General features: G+C 44.9%; 1 protein-coding gene across 2 annotated transcripts in view; it reads right to left on the minus strand.

Moving 5' to 3' along the window:
* Positions 1-20,413, minus strand: part of ARIH2 (ariadne RBR E3 ubiquitin protein ligase 2) — a 48,536-nt gene that overhangs the window by 12,392 nt on the left and 15,731 nt on the right. For both annotated transcript variants that reach the window (XM_084634921.1, XM_084634922.1), the window contains exons 3-8: positions 16,848-16,915; positions 11,519-11,582; positions 8,918-9,065; positions 5,827-5,948; positions 2,923-3,032; positions 1,388-1,505 (exon numbers count right to left, since the gene is read on the minus strand). In XM_084634921.1, the coding sequence (XP_084491047.1) occupies positions 1,388-1,505; positions 2,923-3,032; positions 5,827-5,948; positions 8,918-9,065; positions 11,519-11,582; positions 16,848-16,915 (630 nt within the window). The remainder of the gene's footprint in view (positions 1-1,387; positions 1,506-2,922; positions 3,033-5,826; positions 5,949-8,917; positions 9,066-11,518; positions 11,583-16,847; positions 16,916-20,413) is intronic.

A 20,413-nucleotide genomic window follows, 5' to 3' on the forward strand; every position in this document is an offset into this window, starting at 1 on the left:
TCTTTCCCAAATCAGCCTCAGATCCTACCTCATTTACACCGATGTTCACTAGCTTAGTCATCCTATCACTGCTAACCTTTCTGGTGAAAACAAACAAAATAGGCAATTAACACTTCAGCCATTGCTGCATTTTCTGTTATGGTCTTTCCTTCCTCATTGAGTAATGGGACCTACCTTGTCTTTGGTCTTGCTTCTAACGTGTTTGTAAAATGTTTTCTTGTTACCCTTCATGTCCCTAGCTATTTTAATTTCACTTTGTGCCTTGGCCTTTCTAATTTTGTCCCTACACACTTGTGTGTTTTTTTTATACTCATTCTTCGTAATTTGACCTAGTTTCTACTTTCTGTAGAACTCTTTTTTTGAATTTCACGTCATTGAAGATCTCCTGGCTAAGACAGGGTGGGGCCTCTTACCAGACTTCCTTTCTTTCCTACCCATTAGGGTAGTTTGCTCTTGTGCCCTTAATAGGGTCTCTCTAAAATAACTGCCAACTCTCCTGAACCCTGGTTTTGCTTACACTTGCTTCCCACAGGATATTACCTACCTATTTGCTGAGTTTGCTAAAGTTCGCCTCCTTGAAGTTCATTGTCTTTATTCTGCTGTTTTTCCTCTTACCATTCCCTTAGACTCATGATCGCTATCATTTCATAATCACTTTTATCCAAGCTGCCTTCCACCTTCAAATTCTCAACCAGTTCCTCCCTGTTTGTTAGAATCAGATCTCCCCTAGTCACTTCCTCTACCTTCTGTAATAATTTGTCTGCAATATATTTCAAGAATTTGTTGGATAATTTGTCCCCCGTATTATTTTCATCAACAGATGTGTAGGTACTTGAAATCCCCCATCACTACTGAGTCCTGAGCTACAGATGATTTTGTTAAGTTGTTTAAAAAAAAGCCTCACCCACCTCTTCTTCCAAGTTAGGCAGTCCATAGTAGATCCCTACCATGACATCACCCTTGGGTTTTTATTCCTTTTATCCTCAAATATTTCAACCTCAGTTCAATTGTATATATCTGATAGACACAGCAACACCTCTTCCCTTTTTTCCTTGCCTGTCCTTCCTGAACAAGCAGTATCCTTCTATATCAGTATTCCAGTCATGTGAATTATCCCACCAAATCTCCGTGATGCCAATGATGTTGTAATTGTGATTATTCAGTAATATTTCTAGTTCTTCCTGTTTATTCCCCATACTTCTTGCATTAGTGTATAGATATTTGTTCATTAGATTTCAAGGTATTCAAGCTCTTTGCACCAAAACCCCAAGTGGGAATTTACTAACATAAAAAAAGCAGCATAAAATGCTAAACATGCACAGAATTGCTCCCCTCTTCTCATCAGGGACTAGAAGCTTGAAAGGAATGTTGAGGCACTCTCCCTTACATCTTTAGTGTGAGCACTGATGTAGTTGGCTGTTTCAGAGTCATCTGCACACTTGGTGAGCCATTTCCGGATGGTGGCACAGTCTGTGGGAGCGTGGTACATCTGCCGACACTTGAAACTTAACAGGAAGAGAAAGAAATTCCAGTGTTCAGGAGAGTTAATACATTGTGTTAATAACCAAGAAGTCAATCTTTCCTTACAACCAGGATCTGGATGGGAAACAGGTGCAAGGAAAAAAGCAGTTCATTCCTAAATACCACAATGAGAGGGCCTGTGTTCAACCTTTAGAACTCCTGCCAGGTCCTTCTGGGAAGGATCATTTCCTTCTCCTGAAACTCTAACATATCATAGAATATCAGGGTTGGAAGAGACCTCAGGAGGTCATCTACTCAAAGCAGGACCAATCCCCAATTTTTGCCCCAGATCCCTAAATGGCCCGTCAAGGACTGAACTCACAACCCTGGGTTTAGCAGGCCAATGCTCAAACCACTGAGCTATCCCTCCCCCCTCAGTACCTCTCTTCTGAATGGCAGTGACTACAGGGCTCCCTCTCAGACAAGTGAGCATCTGGCTGCCTGATGAGCCACCATCATCTTTTCCCTGGAGCCCCAGCATCACTTTTAAGAGAACGGGAGCAAGCCTATGTCATCCCAGATAAATTCCAAATAGGCTTCTGTTCAGGGTTAATTGCATGAAACTACTGGGAGGCTTGGTTACTAACCCATGTATATTACTGTCCCTGGGACACTCAAGATGCAGCTAGACCTTTTGAGTAGGGGGTGTCAGAAGATACTCCAGCAGCAACCCTTTCAATGTTACTCCCACTTCTGTTACTCCTCTCGTGGACATTGCAAGCCAGGAAAGCACCATTAGCTTTCCTATCCTGTGGAAGTTTATTCTTATGCTGGAGAGGACCTCACACACATAGAGGTTTAAAGATACAGTATTCTAGACTTCACATACAGAAATCAACTGACATCTTATCTGAATGGTACGCTCTGTTTCTATGCAAATTTAGGAGCACTCACACCATGGAAGCCTGTGTGTGTAGTTAGGATATCGGAGTCCCTTGGCTTTGTGGTTCTCTGGATACTGGGAATGCACTAGAGACTCCGGGAACAGGAACGCTCAGAAATAAATATACAAACACAGGAAGCAGACAGGCCCCAGCAGTAGCAGTCATTAAGGCTTTGTACCCAAAATCACTCACCAATGCTTGTACCATAATTGGTAGATAATCCAAGCTACAGACAAAACTAGACGAGACTTGTTTTCCTTGATTACTAAGGGCCCAATTTTCAGAGGCGCTCAGAACCCACAGCTTCCATTGAGTTCAGCAAGAACTGACCACCACTGAAAGGCAGGCCCCAGCCTACACCCTTATTACACAGATGGCTCAAGTTACAAACAACCCTAGTAATGCAGTTGTAATGCTTCGACACACTAGACCTGTTCTCAAATGAAGTGACCTTAAGGAGAGCATATGCCTGTGCCACATGCTTTCCTCATAGCCTTTAAGCCTTTGACTTCCTTACCAGAAAACTTCGTTGCATCGATTGCACTGCACTCGCCGAGCTTTGGGCTCCTGTACCTGTATGACCATGGGGCAGTCTGCACCGGGACACAGCTGCAGCTGGTAATGGCTCTGCAAATACACCGAGTGGCAAGGTTAGCAATAGGCATGGGAGAATATTGATCTCCATTCTTAGTGAGTAAAAGTCCCGCCTTTTGTTAATGTGAATCCATAGTTCTTAGATCTGGAGAAGTCAATGGAAAGAGCCACCAGAAGATGTCCAACAGTGGGCAATCAATTTCTTCTACATGCAGAGGAGGTTAATTAGTTAAGTGCTTGTCCCAACAAAAGATTTGGAGGCTTTATATTTTGCATTTGTTCAAAGTTGAGGTTGCACTGGTTAGTCATGAAATGAGGAAATTCAAGATCCCATCCATAACGTCAGGAGACCATGATGAGAAACTCCAGACAGATCTTGAATCTCACTCTACTTGAACTCCTTCCCCCACACCTCATATTCCACCCCCTTGCTGCCCCAGGGCACAGACTCCGCTACTCAATTATGGCTAGTCTGTCCCCTCCCTGTGACTCCCTACAGTTGCTGGGGAGAGGGTGTCATTTGCCCACACGGCACCAGGCATCTAGAGTACTTCTTTCTCCGTCCAAGTCACTGAGTTACTTCCTCGAAATCTTGCCTTAAACATTCTTGTTCTCTCTAGCTTAGATGTGACTCATGAAGCTTTGCAGAGCGAAGGCACGTACAAAGAATGCTGTATAATAGTGACCTCAGCTGCATCAGGATGAGGGGCAAGTCTGTAGCTACCTAAAAATATTTCTTGGTCTTGCACCAATATTTACCATTCAGCTTAAGTTCTCCACTCTAACACTAGAGCACTTGGCTTCAAGATATGGGCCAAGCACCAGCTGGAGTCACTGGGATGACATTAGAGCAAGATTTACTCTGGCAAATCATGTGAGAACTCGGACAGTGAGCCCTGCACCACAACACATGGCCACAAGCAAGCCACAGACAACATGCCTGGCAGCTACAATCCTGCAGCTGCTACTGCATCTCTAGCCCCTGAACTCTCTAGAGAGGCATCATCAAGAAGCCCAGACATCAAGATCAATATTTTACAAGTCACTAGTGATTTTGGGTGCCCAGCTAGGGTGGGACACTTTACACCAACATTTCTCAAATGTGGCCACCAGGGGCTTTTCTTGGAGCCACAGCCTCCTGTGCTGTGATTGGGGGTGGGGAGGAGCAAAGCAGAGGCCCCTCCCACTCCCTGGTGCTCCTGGATGCACCATCTTTGTGATGGTTCCTGGGGCTGCGAGCAGGAGTTGGGTACTGCCCCCCTCTGGAAACACCATGGGCACAATGCGGGAGGACCAGGCAGCCAGTGAATTCCCCATCTTCCGAGAGGCAGCGGGGCTCAGGCTTTGGACTTCGGCCCTGGGGTGGCAGGGCTTCAGGCTCCAGTCCTGGGCTCCGGCTACGCGGTGGTGGGTCCCAGGTTCCAGCTGCATGGCTTCGGGCTCTGTCCTCTAGCCACAGATCCCCACTGCCTCCCCGGCCACCCACCTCTCTACTCCCATCACCCTGGCCCCTTCTGCCTCCCCTGACCTCCCATCCCGGGCTTAATTTGTCCCCAGACTTGCCAGGGCTGAGTAATTCTGCTGTGAAAAACAATACTTGTATGTTTGTGTCATAAATATAAAGGGAAGGGTAACCACCTTTCTGTATACAGAACTATAAAATCCCTCCTGGCCAGAGACAAAACCCTTTCACCTGTAAAGGGTTAAGAAGCTAAGATAACCTTGCTGGCACCTGACCAAAATGACCAATGAGGAGACAAGTTACTTTCAAAGCTGTGGGGGGACGACAAAGGTTCTGTCTGTGTGTGTGAGATGCTTTTGCTGGGACCAGAGTAGGAATGCAGGCCAGAACTCCTGTAAAAAGTCAGTAAGCAATCTAGCTAGAAATGCGTTAGATTCTGTTTTGTTTAAATGGCTGATAAAATAAGCTGTGCTGAATGGATTGTATATTCCTGTTTTTGTGTCTTTTTGTAACTTAAAGTTTTGCCTAGAGGGATTCTCTATGTTTTGAATCTGATTACCCTGTAAGGTATTTCCCTTCCTGATTTTACAGAGGTTTTTCTTTTACTTTTTCTTTAATTAAAATTCTCTTTTAAGAACCTGATTGCCTTTCATTGTTCTTAAGATCCAAGGGTTTGGGTCTGTGTTCACCTGTACAAATTGGTGAGGATTTTTATCAAGCCTTCCCCAGGAAAGGGGGTGTAGGGCTTGGGGGGATATTTTTGGGGGGAAGATGTCTCCAAGTGGGCTCTTTCCCGGTTCTTTGTTTAACATGCTTGGTGGTGGCAGCATAAGGTCCAAGGACAAAAAGGTAAAAAAGTTTGTACCTTGAGGAAGTTTTAACCTAAGCTGGTAAGAATAAGCTTAGGAGGTCTTTCATGCAGGTCCCCACATCTGTACCCTAGAGTTCAGAGTGGGGAAGGAACCTTGACAGTTTGTTAATATCACTTTTCACAACAGACTTAGTAGCTAGCAATAAATACATTACAGTGATTTGGATATGTGTATGTGCATATTTATTTCTTTTTCTTAAATCTACTTAAATATTTTAGGAAAAAGTGCAAGAGTGGCCACAAGCAAGAGTTGGTGGCCACACTCTGAGGCCACCAAATAATTTGTCTTGAGAACCCCTGCTTTACAGGGTCCTATTTTGCAAGGGGAGGGTGCTCAGCACTTTGGGAAAAACACAAGCCCTTTTAAGAGGTCTCAAGTTGGGCCCTAAAAAATGAAGCTCCCAAACGGGTCACATTTGAAAATCTTGGCCCAAATATCTGACTACTGGGAATGGTCATGGCAAAGACCTACAGGAACATGAAGCAGAAAATACCTCCACGTAATCCCTGAAGAGGTAGCGCCGATATTTGTCTTTCAGCTCCTCGCTAGGCAGCAGTGGAAACACAAAGTCTTCTGGTGTCCGAAGTGGACAGTCCTGAGCCATGCAGGAGACCCCTATTAAAACAAGAGGCCAGTTGCTGCACAGTGCAATATGAACTGAGGAACTAATGCACGCAGATCAGAGACGTGCTGTTCCCAACACAGCTTCTCAGGTGCAATTAATTGTTCTGATACAAGTGATACAACAGTTACATTTATCAGGGCTGCTGAAAAGCTGGAGTCCAGCTGCTTTCAGTGGAAGATGATGGAGGCAAGAGCATCTGGGGCAGTCCCAGTTTCACCGGTCAAAACACCTATAAGTGTGAAGTTACTGCTGTGCAACTGAAGGTCAGGTGAGAAGTCAGTCAACCTGCAGTAGCAATGGCTACTGATGGCTTCCACCAACACACAGGGGGCCTGTGGAAATACACTCAAAGATACCTAGACACTCAACTGCCAATGGACATCGAGGCCAAAGTGCTCATGGAGAACTGCAACCTTTAAACACAGTCTTGCAGCTTCAAACACCTCAGTGATGATGTCATAACCAGGCCTACAAGTTTCCCCTACTTGTGAGTTCAGCTGTAAGGAGTGAGTGAAAGTTCATAAAATGTCATAGTAACCTATAAAAATAAATGTTGGTGGAAAAAGGTGCAAAAAGTAGACAGAAAAACGGAATTAGTACAAACAAAAAGTTCTCCTAACATAATTCCAGGACTGTGTTAAGGTCACGCCTAGAAAAACGAGAACAATGTGAGTCTGGGAGTCAATGAACCAAAATTGGTGGGACAGTAATTATGCCTAAGTGATGGACAACTTAACGAGAGGATGGGCTATTCCACTCATCAGTCCCTTTTGGAGCCCTCAAAAAGAGACCCTGGGGGAAGCAAGCTGGCTACCACAATGCTGGCTGGCTGAAAGACAAGAGAAAGGGAAGGAGCAAGCTTCACTATCCTGGTTGCCACCTGCACCTTGAGCCTTCTTCATCCTAATCCTGAAAGATGTCCTGGCCAGGCCAGACCACATTAGGGGGAGCCAAATGACATTCACCACCTCTACCAGCTCAAGCTAAATCCATACCACCACCTGGGGTGTGAAACTGTGCCACATTCCCACCCCCCTTTGTGTGTTTTTCCTTCCCCACTTTATTTCTTGTCCTTCCTATCCCTCTAATTTTTTCCTTCTGTTTACAAGAGTCTGGCTTAGTTGGCCAAGACTATGTATTTTGCTATACTGCTGTAAGCCACTGTCCAGAAAGAGACAGCTAAATGTAATATCTTAAAACAGCCCAACGCTGATACAAGTTTGCCAGGTCTCAGGCTTGCTGATAAGATCACACGTATGCCTATGTTCTTCCAGCAGTGAGACTGCAAGTGAGTCCATATCAGAGGCAGAAGTTGCATTTTCTACCTTTGCTGTTCTTTTCTCTTCCCCTTTCATGTGTGTTCATCTTATTTCATCTTCTAGAAAACGGGAGCAGATTTTAACAACTGCTCCAGCCCATCTTAACTAACTTTTCTCTTTTCCCCCAAAAGGATAGTTATTACCATTCAAGAGAGATTCAAATGTGGGTTTTTCCCCCTCTAAAGACGGTCCAACTAAGGGGAAAGGGTAAGATGTTAAGATGAAAGCCTTACTTAATATTTTACATTTCAAATGCTTTAAACTGTTTTGTCCCTCTCACCCGTATTTTTAATAAAGGGCTAAAGAGATTTTTAATGATGTCTGTGCCATGGTACTAAGTAGGCAGGTTGAGGTCTCTGTATTCTAAATCCCGAACCTTGTTTAAAACTGTTTAATGTTAGACATTTACAAGGTCATGATAACGCCTTTACCTCTTTGGGACCATATATTCCACCTAAATTAATACAACAGTGACCTGTGATCACAGCCTGGCAGGATCAGAAAGATGAAGCAAGAGAGAAAGAGAATATAGACCAAAAGCTGTGTCCAATTTATAGCAGTGTTGCCAAAAGTACTGATATTTAAGTCCTTTTTATAAGTGCTAAATACACCATTTCAGAAGTACTTTTAAGTACACATATGCTGTGGAAATAGTACTTATAAATACATAAGTAAAAGAACAAGAACTTCCAACTCCTGAATTCCCTGCAATTGTTAAGTCAATTTATGGACAACTACTTAAATGATGTAAGCACTGAGTGGAAGAGAAAAAACAGCAACAATGAAGTTGTATTCATATATATAAATAGCCAAGGAATAACCATGAAAAAATATCCCCAATTTCCCAACAACCCTGCAGTGTTGGAGCATGCCCAGGGGGGTGGTAAGCATTTTCTATACCACCCTGCAGGGGATGCAGGTATTGGTCCTGTTCTGTCTGTGCAGGACATTGAGAGGTATGTGTCTCCCCGCCCCTGCTGGGCTGGGCCAGGCAGTGAGTCTCCCTGATGCCAGCTGCAGTGACCTATCAGAAGTGAAGTGGTGGGGCCACTACACTCCTTGGCTGCTGCGCCAGCCAGGCCAACAGAACAAAGCCTGGGCAGTCAGAACTCAGAGCCTGAAGGTCCCGAGTCAGGGCAACGGGTCCTGGGCCTGTCAGAATCCAGGACAGTTGGGAGAGATGTGATTTTTTTTAAAAACAAACACTGTTTTGAAGAAGTAGTTGCAGATTAGGAAAAAGTTATGTATGCTTGAAGTACCTTTAAAATGTACTTAAATCCAAGTGCTAGACTCTTTAAAGTACTTAATTAGAAGTATATAGAGCACTTCAAAATACATCAGTATATACAAATGTACTTAAGTACACAGGAGCGGTGATTTATAGTTACTTGTTGGGAGGCAACGGCATCCTCTAGGGACCAGGCTAAGATTACAGAGATCCTGGCAATTATGGATTCAGTCCAAACCAGCAGCCAGTTTAAATATTTAACGCACTGATTTTCCATACAGACCAATTGCATGCTTCATTTTCTCAATATTAAGACATTAAAGTGACTGGTCCAGCCGCCTTGAGGAATGGGGGAGGAGGTGAGGAGGTCAATGCATCAAATAAAAACCCAAAGCATCTGCCTTGAACTCACCAACTCCGACACCATCCTTGACGAGTACTGTACAATGCTGCTCCCAGCAGCTACGGCAAAACTGGTGCTGACAAGCCAGAGAGAGTAAGTTCTCCTTTCGGACAAACTGCATACACACTGCACAGTGATGGGAGGAATGTACCATTGTCTGAAAGAGAGGTGCAAATCAGAGTTGGGCTGAAATGGTTCCTGGCACCACTTAGCTCTTCTGGCCCTGTAAGCCCAAAATGACCCTCACCAGCCCTTACATGGCACTGTTGTGGAAGGAGCCCAGTGTTGTCTCTAAAACTTTACCCCAGGACAGACTCACCTTCACCTAATTCAGACTGCCCTTGGCTTCAGCTCATCAGAGGCTGGGAGAAGGAGCCATCTAGGAAAGGCGCATGCTGCTTCACCAATTAGTTCTTTTTAGGAGCCTTTTAAGTGTCAGAGGACAACAGACAAGTCTTTCACTTTCCTCATCCCAGTCACTGGACTGCCTCAGAGTTGGATCTGGTGTAGTACCCACAAGGAGATTTGTTTTTCTGGTCTCTATCCTTGTCCCGCTACCAAATGCAGATTAACCATCCCTTTGAAATACACCATTGCATTATTTCTTTCTTCGGTTAGTTTTTCCATCTACCTTGTTAGCAGAGGTCAATTCAAAAGGGACTCGTTCATTCACTGTCTGGCTAGATCCCAGGAAGCAGTCGTTCTGGGAACTCACCTATCAGTGTCTGTGCAGCTGGACAGCAATTTCAGATGACAAATGATGCAAGCGAATGTAGCACCTTTATGCACATCAGTGTTTGTGGGGAGGGAAAGCAGATCCCAGACCACTGTGAAGTTCAAGGAACCTCTCCTATCTCTTCACCTTCACTTGTGCCACATATTGCACAGCAGACACCATCCTTCTGGCTGAGGAGGAATGGGCAGTATTCATTGCAAAGTTATTGTTACTCCCAGGCCCTGCTGGCCCAGGAAGCAAGTCATTAGGAAACAATCTGGATCTCCCATGTGGTTGTGAAGAACAAGCCACTAAACAACAGATGCAGCCCTTAGCCACTCCTGTTCTGTTTCATCTCACCCATACAAGCTGAAGGGGAAGTAGGTTAACAGAGGACCACCTACAGCTAGATTCTGCCTCCACATCCGGAAGCAAAAGTTTATATACCCATTTGTCCCTTTCAGACTGAAGCCATAATGCAAATCCCTTTCTGGAAGGTACTAAAGCTTTAAGGTGTTAGAGAAACCTGCATGGGATAACTCATCTCCCAGGCCTGCCTATGCACTCTTAGAACACAGCCACTGCTGAACGACAGTGCAAGGGCCTGTCCACACTAGGAGTATAACTCTGTTGTAGCATCATCGTCTGCCACGGTAGGAGCATCTTTGTTCTAAGAGACCTATTCCTATTGTTGCTGAAAAGAGTTCTCTAACAGCGTTAGGGATCACTTATTGCCTAGATCAAGAAAACATTTATTTGGGCAGCAGGCAGTTTCCCCAGTTCTAGCTAACTGTCTCTCTAGAAAAGTTTCAACTATAATTCTCCTGTAGAGGGAACTGAAGCAGAGTGACTTGCCCCAACAAAGCACGTAGCAGAGCTAGGAACTAGACCCAGATTTTTCAAGTCCTAATCCAATGCCTTAACGACCTCACCCTTCCTCCCAAAGGTACAGAACACCATTTCAGAGGAGGGCACCTAGATGAAAGCAAATACAAGAAAACTAGATAAAGTTCATAAGTGCTCAGGGCCCATTTCATAACATGTGGAGTAATAAAGATTAAGTTAATCTGGAACCCAAATATGCTAGAGAGTTTATTTTAAATCCATGCAGCCTTCCACATTTAGCGTTTTTCTTTTTCTTCTTCATCAACTAGCTGCAAGTTGACTCAGATGCAACAGCAACTACCCATTGTAAAAAATCAGCCTCCTCTAGATCCAATATTCTATAATCCAGCTTCTGACAAGTCACAATCCATTCCCAGAACAACTATTTGTAACATAACCCATTGGATTGCAACACCCACAGCAAATGAATCCTGTAAACATGCAGTAGGAAGCTTCTAACTGAGAGGCAAGTTTCCAAAGACTCTTCACTGCTGCAAAACCTAAACTGTGGGTTCAAAGGTCATTATGAAACTGGTTGGGAAGAAGCATCCTTTGTAGATTGGCCTCAACATCCTCAAGCACAGCAATGCAGCCACCTCAGGACAACACCCAATTTCAGTAACAAATAGGCCTTATTTTCTCTATCAACCCCTAGTTCTCCTAAGACCTCTTTTAGAAACAAACAAACAGAGCAAGACCCAAAGAGCCATCTTGGGCCGTGTGAATTCTGCAGAACTACTCACTCCCATGTTTTATCTAACTTGCTCTTGAAGAGCTACAGTGATTTACTCATCTGTAGAGGTTATTCATGTACATTAACTGCCACGCCATATGAAGGTTTATATGTAAGTGCCAGAGACATCTTGGCTCACTGTAAAACAGCAGCAGGAGTTATCGGGTTACGGTTTAAAACACTAAGTCTGCACAAAATGTTAGTGTGAGGCTGGCCAGGCAATGAGTAAGGTGACCCTAGAATGGGGTGGTGCAGACTGAAGTAGCCAGTTACTTACATGTCTGGATGAGGTGGGTTGAACTCGTGCTTCCACTAGCAACTGGGCAGAATTAGACTTGTGCCTGGAAGGGTGAATTTAAGAATTAAACGCGTGCACCAAAATGCATTTTGATTTTACAAGAACCATTTTGCCACTAATGAAGAGTAGCTTCTGGTTGAACTGGAGTGGAGTTGCAGAAGATACTTGATCAAGGAAAGTCTAAGTCCATTCTTCATGGAGGCCCTTGATGCAGCAAAGTGAACTCTTGCTAATAAAACCCTCCTTTTCTGGACATAACTAGCATAAGTTGCCAACTTTCTACTAGCACAAAACCAGAGGCCCTGCCCCCACTCACTCCATTGCCCCTCCCTCTGTCCTTCGCTCTCCCCACCCTCACTCACTCGCTCATTTTCACCAGGCTGGTTCAGGGGGTTGGGGTGCAGGAAGGGGTGAGGGCTCTGGAGTGGGGTCAGAAATGAGGAGTACAGGAGGTGGGAGGGGGTTCTGGGCTGAGGCAATGGGTTGGGATGCGAGAGGGCATGAGGGGTCTGGCTGGGGGTGCGGGCTCTGGGGTGGGGCCAGGGATGAGGGGTTTGGGTTGCAGGAGGGGGCTCCGGGCTGGGGGGGTGGAGCTGAGGTGTCCAGAGTATAGAAGGGGGCTCAAGGCTGAGGCAGGGGGTTAAGGTGCAGGAGGGAGTATGGGCTCTGTGGCTGGGACCAGAAATTAGGGGGTCAGGGTGCGGGAAGGGGGTTCTGGGCTGGGGGTTGGTGTGCAGGGGGGGTCGGGTGGGTGAGGGCTCCGGCTGGGGGTGCAGGCTCTGGGATGGGACTGGGGATGAGAGGTTTGGCGTGCAGGAGGGTGCTCTGGGCTGGTACCGAGGGGTTTGGAGGGCGGGAGGGGGAACAGGGCTGGGGCAGGGGGGTTGGGGCGCGGGAAGGGGTGAAGGGTGCAGGCTCCAGGTGGCGCTTACCTCAAGCGGTTCCTGGAAGCAACGGCACGTCCCCCCTTCGGCTCCTATGCAGAGGCGTGGCTGGGCAGCTCTGTGCATTGCCCCATTTACAGGCGCTGTCCCTGCAGCTCCCATTGGCCGCGGTTCTCAGCCAATGGGATCTGTGGAACCGGGGCTTGGGGCGGGGGCAGCACATGGAGCCCCTGGCTGCCCCTACGTGTAGGGGCTGGAGGGGGGACATGCCAATGCTTCCGGGAGCCATGCAGAGCCACTGCCTTAGCCCAGACTTTTAACGGCCCGGTCAGCAATGGTGACCGGAGCTGCCAAGGTCCCTTTTTGACAGGTATTCCGGTCAAAAACCGGGCAACCCTAAACTAGCACTGTTCAAAAAATAGTGACTATGGTTAACAGGGTGGATAAAAATTGTTTTTAATAAAAAACTGGACCTATCTGTGAGTTTTTTAAGGTTATATTAAATACAGTTTTATTTAAAAAAAAACCTATTTAAAATTAAATTTGAAATTAAATAGGCCTTTACTTAATAAAAAGAAAATAATTTAAATTTTAAAAATATTAAGCGTGACATGTTTGCTACAGAAATTTTAAAGAAAGTCAAACTATTGAACTGGTGGAAGTCACCGCTTAAGCACCTTGGAACCACAGTTTAAGCACTAACCCAACTTTTAACAGCAGTTCCTTCTGTTGGTGTAGAGAGAATATTTTCTTCATTTCAGTTTATTCAACTAGTTCAGTTCAGTGACTAGTTGATTCAAAGCTAAGAAACTAATGGAAAGCTGAAAAGAAGGAAAGCTTGTTTTCCTGTTCAAATCGCTGAATAAAAAAAACAGGTATAAGGTGGTGAGGTTTACTAATTCTAAAATCCTGAAGGAAATGGTGCCCAGAAACAATCAGTTCAATTCACTAACTATAGATATTATTTCCTTTAATAAATCAGTCGTAAATGAAAAACCTGTTTTGATAAACTTTTTTCTTATGTATGCAGCACATTTTAGGTAATTTTATTTAACTATTTTTTTTAAAATGCTGGTATGGTGCATTTGTAATTGAATTCCCATCCAAAAAGCTTGACAAAAATCAAAAGTAAAAAATTAGTTTAAATAAGAAATGCATCATTTACCATAATAAAAATGCAAAAATTAAGAATCTCACTAAGAAAGAAGCTAAATTGCTTAAATAAATCTCAGATTCAAAGATCAAAAGGGACCACTGTGGTTAGCCAGCGTGACCTCCTGCATAGCACAGGTTATAGAACTTCCCAGAAATAATTCCCAGAGCAGATATTTTAGAAAAATATCCAATCTGGATTTAAAAATTGCCAGTGTATCCTCCTGATTAGCAAAAAGCAGCACAAATTAGTGTAAAGGTTGTATTTAGTTGCAAATCATCACATTTTAATGGTTAACAACTAGTGAGAACCAACTTTTTAGGAAAATAACAGAAGTACACATGCAAAATGAGCTTAAAATCCATTATTTAAATGACCATTTCCCGCTTTCTGATTTAAATCACTTTGACTTAAATCAGCCCAGCGTGATGTTTAATCCAAATGTGAACTAGATTTCCCGTATATTCTTAGGATAGACCAACAGGATTTTCCTAATCTAAATCCCCTTTCAGCAAAGGCTGCTGACATTTCACACTTCAGTTTGGACAGTTTGGTCTCGCTTTGATTCCAATACATTATCTAGCTAAGTATTTATGCAATTGTATCAGAGCCCCCCACCCCCTAAGAACACCAAATAAGAAATAAGCAGCATTAGAAGTAGCCACATGTTGCTGTTTGGGGTTTCCAACACTGCAGAGGAAGGTTTTCACCATGGATGTACGCATCACTGAATTAAATCTAAGTCATTTCTATTCACTGTGGGATAGGTAAACCCCCTCTTCTTCTCACTCCACAACTTTTAGAGATTTAAATTAGGAGCCACCACTGAATTTATAACAAGTGCAGCTCAGGAAGGAAAATGGAAGTTTGACATTAGCTTGAGCACCAGATGCACTAACAAACAATCTGTAATGTTGCAATTTTAAAAATAAAGCCCCTCCCCAATGTACTCCTGTTCCAGATCTGACCACTTACATTGCAGAAGAGCAGTGGCTCCCATGCAGAAATCCCACCTTCTGGAGCTAGTTTCTACCAGGGGTCGGCAACCCGTGGCACACGGCTGCCAGCCGGGGTTCCGGCTGCCGCCCCCGCTCAGCCGACTGCCGGCCTGGGTGAACAGAACCCCGGGCCGGCAGCGGGCTGAGTGGGGCCGGCGGCCAGGACCCTGGCTGGCAGGAGCTGGCGGACAGAACCCCAGACTGGCAGCAGGCTGAGCTGCTCAGCCTGCCTCCAGTCTGGGATTCTGTCCGCCGGTGTAGTGTATTAAATTTTTCCCCGTAGGAACGTGCTGCTTGCAGAGCACCATGACTGGCAGCCGTAAGTAGTACACTGTAAGTAACACATTCCTACGGGGAGAAATTTAATACACTACACCGGGGTAGGGAAGGCTGTGCCTCCCCAAACAGCCGGCCCACTTCCCGCCCCCTGACTGCCCCCCTTATAACCCCTGACCTATCCAAACCCCCCCGCTCCTTGTCCCCTGACCACCCCCTCCCAGGACCCCCACCCCCTGACTGCCCCCCTCAGAACCCTCCACCCCATCCAACCCCCTCTGCTCCTTGTCTCCTGACTGCCCCCTCCTGGGACCCCCCCACCCCATCTGCCCCCCAGACCTCCCCCCATCCAAGCCCCCCTTCTCCCTGTCCCCTGACTGCCCCAACCCGTATCCACACCACTGACAGGCCCCCTGGGACTCCCACATCTACCCAACCACCCCTGTTCCCCGTCCCCTTACCATGCCACTCAGAGCACCAGGACTGGCAGCCATAAGTAGTACACCGTAAGTAGCACATTCCTATGGGGAGCAATTTAATACACTACACCCATCACCGCTCAGCCGGCTGATGTTCTGGAGTTCTCAAAATATGTTCTCTCACCCCTTTTCAAAAATTACACTACAATTAGCTTAAAAAGTTGAAAACTTAAAAACTTTATACATTTTTTAACGATTACTGTAATATACAAATAATGTTAATAAATACATAGGTTTGATGAAACAAAGTAGTTGTACTTATGTGCCTGTTCTTAATTTGGGTTTCTGATGATTTACCTTCTAAAAAAAAAATCTTGCATGTCTCGCAGCCCCAGAAAGGGCATCTCGCACCCCAAGGGGGAGCGTGCAGCCCAGGTTAAGAACCACTGCACTAAACTGATAAGATCTGCATTTTAATTGAATTTTAAATGAAGCTTCTTAAACATTTTAAAAACCTTGTTTACTTTACATACAACAGTTTAGTTACGTAATGTAGACTTATAGAGTGAGACCTTTTAAAAATGTTAAAATGTATTAGCCCGGCACGCAAAACCTTAAATTAGAGTGAATAAATGAAGACTCGGCACACCGCTTCTGAAACGTTGCTGACCCCTGTTCTAGACTCTTTGGGGACCAGCTATGTGCCATGGGAAGCTTGCTTGCTTGCTCAGTCAATGTGCACTACACATCAGATAAAGAGTCATGACCCATGGCCATTCAGGAAACTGCATTTCCCCCACCCTCTCTGGAAGGGGTTGATTGCTAACAGGGACTTGTGGGGCAGAGTCACTCTTACTATTTCTGGACCAGCCAGAAGGAGATGCAAAGAGGCACTGGCCGCTGGCATGTGCTTCTCAGATGGGTTTGGACAGAATTTACACTCTGCCTTTGCAGCTTGTTGATCTGCTATAAGAATTGTTCAGTACTATGTGAGTGGCTACTGAGTCAGGATCCCACTTCCCAATATCCTGACTCAACATCCTTTCAGTGCTCTCCAGAAAAATCACCAATTGTATCCAGAAAGAGCAAAAAGCTTTAATTCGAAAGCATGACTGCCTTGTAAGCCGTCACTAGTTCAGTACCTGTTTATGGCCAGGGATCAGATTCTTCTTTCAGTGGAAAAACTTACTAGAAACAGGGTTAAGAAAACTGAGGAGATTCTAAAGGAAATTTTCCCTTTATTATAATCAACTACTGCTGCAGCTTTCTCAATATTCAAATTTAAAGCAAAATGCATTTGCAGTGCTTAATCCCTTAAAGAGATGGGAGCCCTCCAGGACAAACAAACATCATCTCTCCCCCTTTATTCCACCTACATTAGCTGGTCAGCTACGGGAATCCACTTATCAAAATGCAGCCTTCCTCTTCACTCCCGGGGTACAGTATGCAGCCTCCCTGATGGCCCAACCATTCTCTTGTGTAGATATCAGTGGGAAACATCCTGGTACGTTCATATTTGCAAAACAGTGAGAGTGAAAAGTGACTAGCATGGGATACATACAAGTTAGTCACACTTACCTTTCCAAAATCTCTGAGACTTGCCAGTGGAAACTAACTAATACAAGCTTAGCAACTGCATGAGACACCTGAAAAAGAGGAAAAAAGAATCAAGAGGCATATTTCCAGAGCCCCCCTTGTACACCTAGGAGTACGCACGCACTCACACACACACCACCCCATAATGCAGGTCACAGTTCAGACTTTTCTGTGCTAGTGGTCTGGGCTGGAAATGAATCCTATGAAATTTGTTTCTCAAACCATTTCACATAGTTCATATTTTCACCCACAGTCAGGGCCAAAAGAAACCTACAGTAAAACATGCCAATGCCTGCCACTATTTGCACCCAGAACCTGCAGGCCATTAATTTTCTAGCTCAAGCTTTAAAGAAGGGTCCCAGTTGAAACATATCCCCTCAATAAAAGGATAAACAATGCCCTGGGTGGGGAACGGAGCTACACATACAGCTGTACCTAAAGTAACCACTGTTCCAACGGATGCAATTTCATGCAGCCAAGTGAGAGAAACTCAAAACCTGACTGTTGCTTCCCCTGACTAGGCCTAAAAAGGGTGGGACTCAAGAGAGAAGAGGCAGGGGCCAGGTCATAATTAAGGTTAAGATTTTGTCACGGTTATTTTTAGTAAAAGTCACGGACAGGTCGCGGGCAATAAACAAAAATTCACAGGAGCCCATGACCTGTCTGTGACTTTTACTAAAAATAAGTGGTAGTGCGGGGGAGGAATGACAGCTGGAGCCCCATGGGGCGGGGACTGACAGCCCGAGTCCTGCCACAGGGGGCAAGAGAACTGACAGCCTGAACCCCACCACCACGGTGGGGGCAGGGGCACACAGCTGCAGTCCAGGCTCCAGCCGTGGGCACTGGCAACTGAAATCGAAGACGTCACAGAGGCCTGGTAAAGTCAGGGAACCAGTGACCTCCATGACTAAAGCGTATCTTTAGTCATAATAGAGCACACAAAGCCATGTGTTTTGTGCATGAGCAAACAGACACCCCTTAATAAGCAGGGCAGAGAAGAGGTGCCCAGCTGCACATGGGGGCAGGGGATGTGGTAAGAAAGAAAAGGAAACATTTAGCTTTCCTGCCACAGGACTAGAGACTGTACAACTTCCAGTGATGGGTTGATGCACTGCAAGGGGTCTGGGGCAGAGGCTGGAATTAAATAATTTTTAACTGGTCTGAGCAAGGTAGCCCTGTGTAATTTTACAGAAAGGCTAAATGAAAAATATTTCCAGGTAACACCAAGAAGAGGAAGCAAGTTAGAGGTTTCAAATCTCACATTGTTTATCTTGGTTCAGTATTAATAGGAGCATAAAAGTGTGATGGGGCTGTAGGGTAAAGCTGGGGTCTGAACCACATAACAATACAGGTACTGAACACTTGCTTTTAAAACGCAAGGCTGTGAATTAGAGAGTCACATATGGAGATTCAGATATATTAAGGGCCAACACCTTGGAGGCAGCTCAGGAGAATGGGCATGGTTAGAAGGATCAGCCTTTAGGACAAGGCTGACAGCCCCTAATGCTATGTTTGTCCTCAAAACACATTGCAGCAGGGGTAGCTAAAGTGCAAGCACCACATGCTGAAGGAGTGGGGGCACAGTGCCTCAGCCCAACAGGCAGGAAGCTACTCTTGATGAGCAGCAGTTTCCATGGCAGAGTTACAGAACAATTTGCAAGACACTATAAATTGCTGGGCAAAGTTAAGTTTCTCAGGTATTGAAAAGAGGTAATGCAATAAACATGATCAATTTCTGCATACAGACATGGAGACCTTTGTTTCACCCCCCTGGAGTAGCATATGATATAGAGTTCTGCAGATGTTGTGGTTTGTTGATCTCCAATATGTAAAGCCCAATTATCAAAAATCTTCACATATTCTGATGTCCAGATTAATCAAGTTGGGTGGTATGATTTACAGTCCTCTGGTTCTTGTCTTTTTTCAGGGTAAGAATCACTCATCATATTGATGTGTCCTGAAAAGTTTATCTTGCCGAAGAGAACGCTCCGACATCTGAAGGCTCGGATAAAGGAATCCTCTGGGCGCTCTATTCCTTCTTAACAGCTGCAGAGCGTAGAGTTAATTGGCTGTGTCCTCAGCTCATTTTGCTAGACAGGTCACCTTATTTTCCAGCAGTTGCAGCCTGGCCCCCACCTACGTAATCTTGTTCAATATCTTCATCAGTGATTTAGATAATGGCACAGAGAGTATGCTTATAAAAAGTGTGTGGACAATACCACACTGGGAGAGGTTGCAAGTGCTTTGGAGGAGGATGGGATTAAATGCAAAATGGTCTGGACAAACTGGAAAAATGATCTGAAGCAAACACGATGACAGTCAATAAGGACAAATGCAAAGTTCTCCATTTAGCAAGGAACAGTCAGTGGCACACATCCAAAATGGGAAATGACTGCCTAGGAAGGAGTACTGCGGAAAGGGATCTGGGGGTCATAGTGGATCACAAGCTAAATATGAGTGATCCATGTAACGCTGTTGCAAAAAAAGCAAATATCATTCTGGGATGTATTAGCAGGAGTGTTGTAAGCAGGGCACAAGAAGTAATTCTTCCGCTCTACTCTGCGCTGATTAGGCCTTAACTGGAGTACTGTGTCCAGTTCTGGGCACCACATTCCAGGAAAGATGTGGACAAATTGGAGAAAGTCCAGAAAAGAGAAACAAAAATGATTAAAGGTCTAGAAAACGTGACCTACGAGGGAAGATTGAAAAAATTAGGTTTGTTTAGTCTGGAGAAAAGAAGACAGAGGGGACATTATAACATAGAAGGTCACTACAAGGAGCAGGGAGAAAAATTGTTATCATCTTTAACCTCTGAGGAAAGGACAAGAAGCAATGGGCTTAAATTGCAGCAAGGGAGGTTTAGGTTGGACATTAGGAAAAACTTCCTGGCAGGTTAAGCACTGGAATACATTGCCTAGGGAGCTTGTGGAATCTCCATCACTGGAGATTTTTAAGAGCAGGTTAGACAAAACGTCTGTCCAGGATGATCTAGATAATACTTAGTCCAGCCTTGAGTTCTGGGGCCTGGACTAGAAGACTTCTCAAGGTCCCTTCCAATCCTACGATTCTATGTGAGAGACATCTGTGTCTGAAATTTTTCAACCATTGCTACCTGGCCTTTAGAGTGGTCCACCCAGGTAGAAATTTGATCCTAAAGCTTAAAGAATGTTTCATGTTTGAGAACTTAGAATCCTTAACGGTGATTAGTTTGGTGGTGTAGCTGTGCAGCACCCTCATCCTGAATGTCTCTTCCAGGACTGACTTGCTTTTCTGGAGCTCTGTTTTCATTGTAGATTTTGCAGAGACCTGATAGAGTTTTAAATAGAATTCCTAGGGACATTTTTAGACTAAGCTCGAACTGGTCCGCAGAAAAATCCATTTTTTCCAACACACAGATTTTGAGACGTGCTGGCTGGGAGCCCGTAAGGGTGCAGCTTGACCCCATGCTCATTACATGACCACTTAAGGAGAGAGTACATTAGGGAAGAGTCGGAATCAACACATCCTGTGATTTTAAGTCAAGTTGACAACGTCCTGCAAAATCAGGG

Source organism: Lepidochelys olivacea (assembly GCF_965140295.1).
Source record: "Lepidochelys olivacea isolate rLepOli2 genome assembly, chromosome: 7".
Taxonomy (NCBI): domain Eukaryota; kingdom Metazoa; phylum Chordata; order Testudines; family Cheloniidae; genus Lepidochelys; species Lepidochelys olivacea.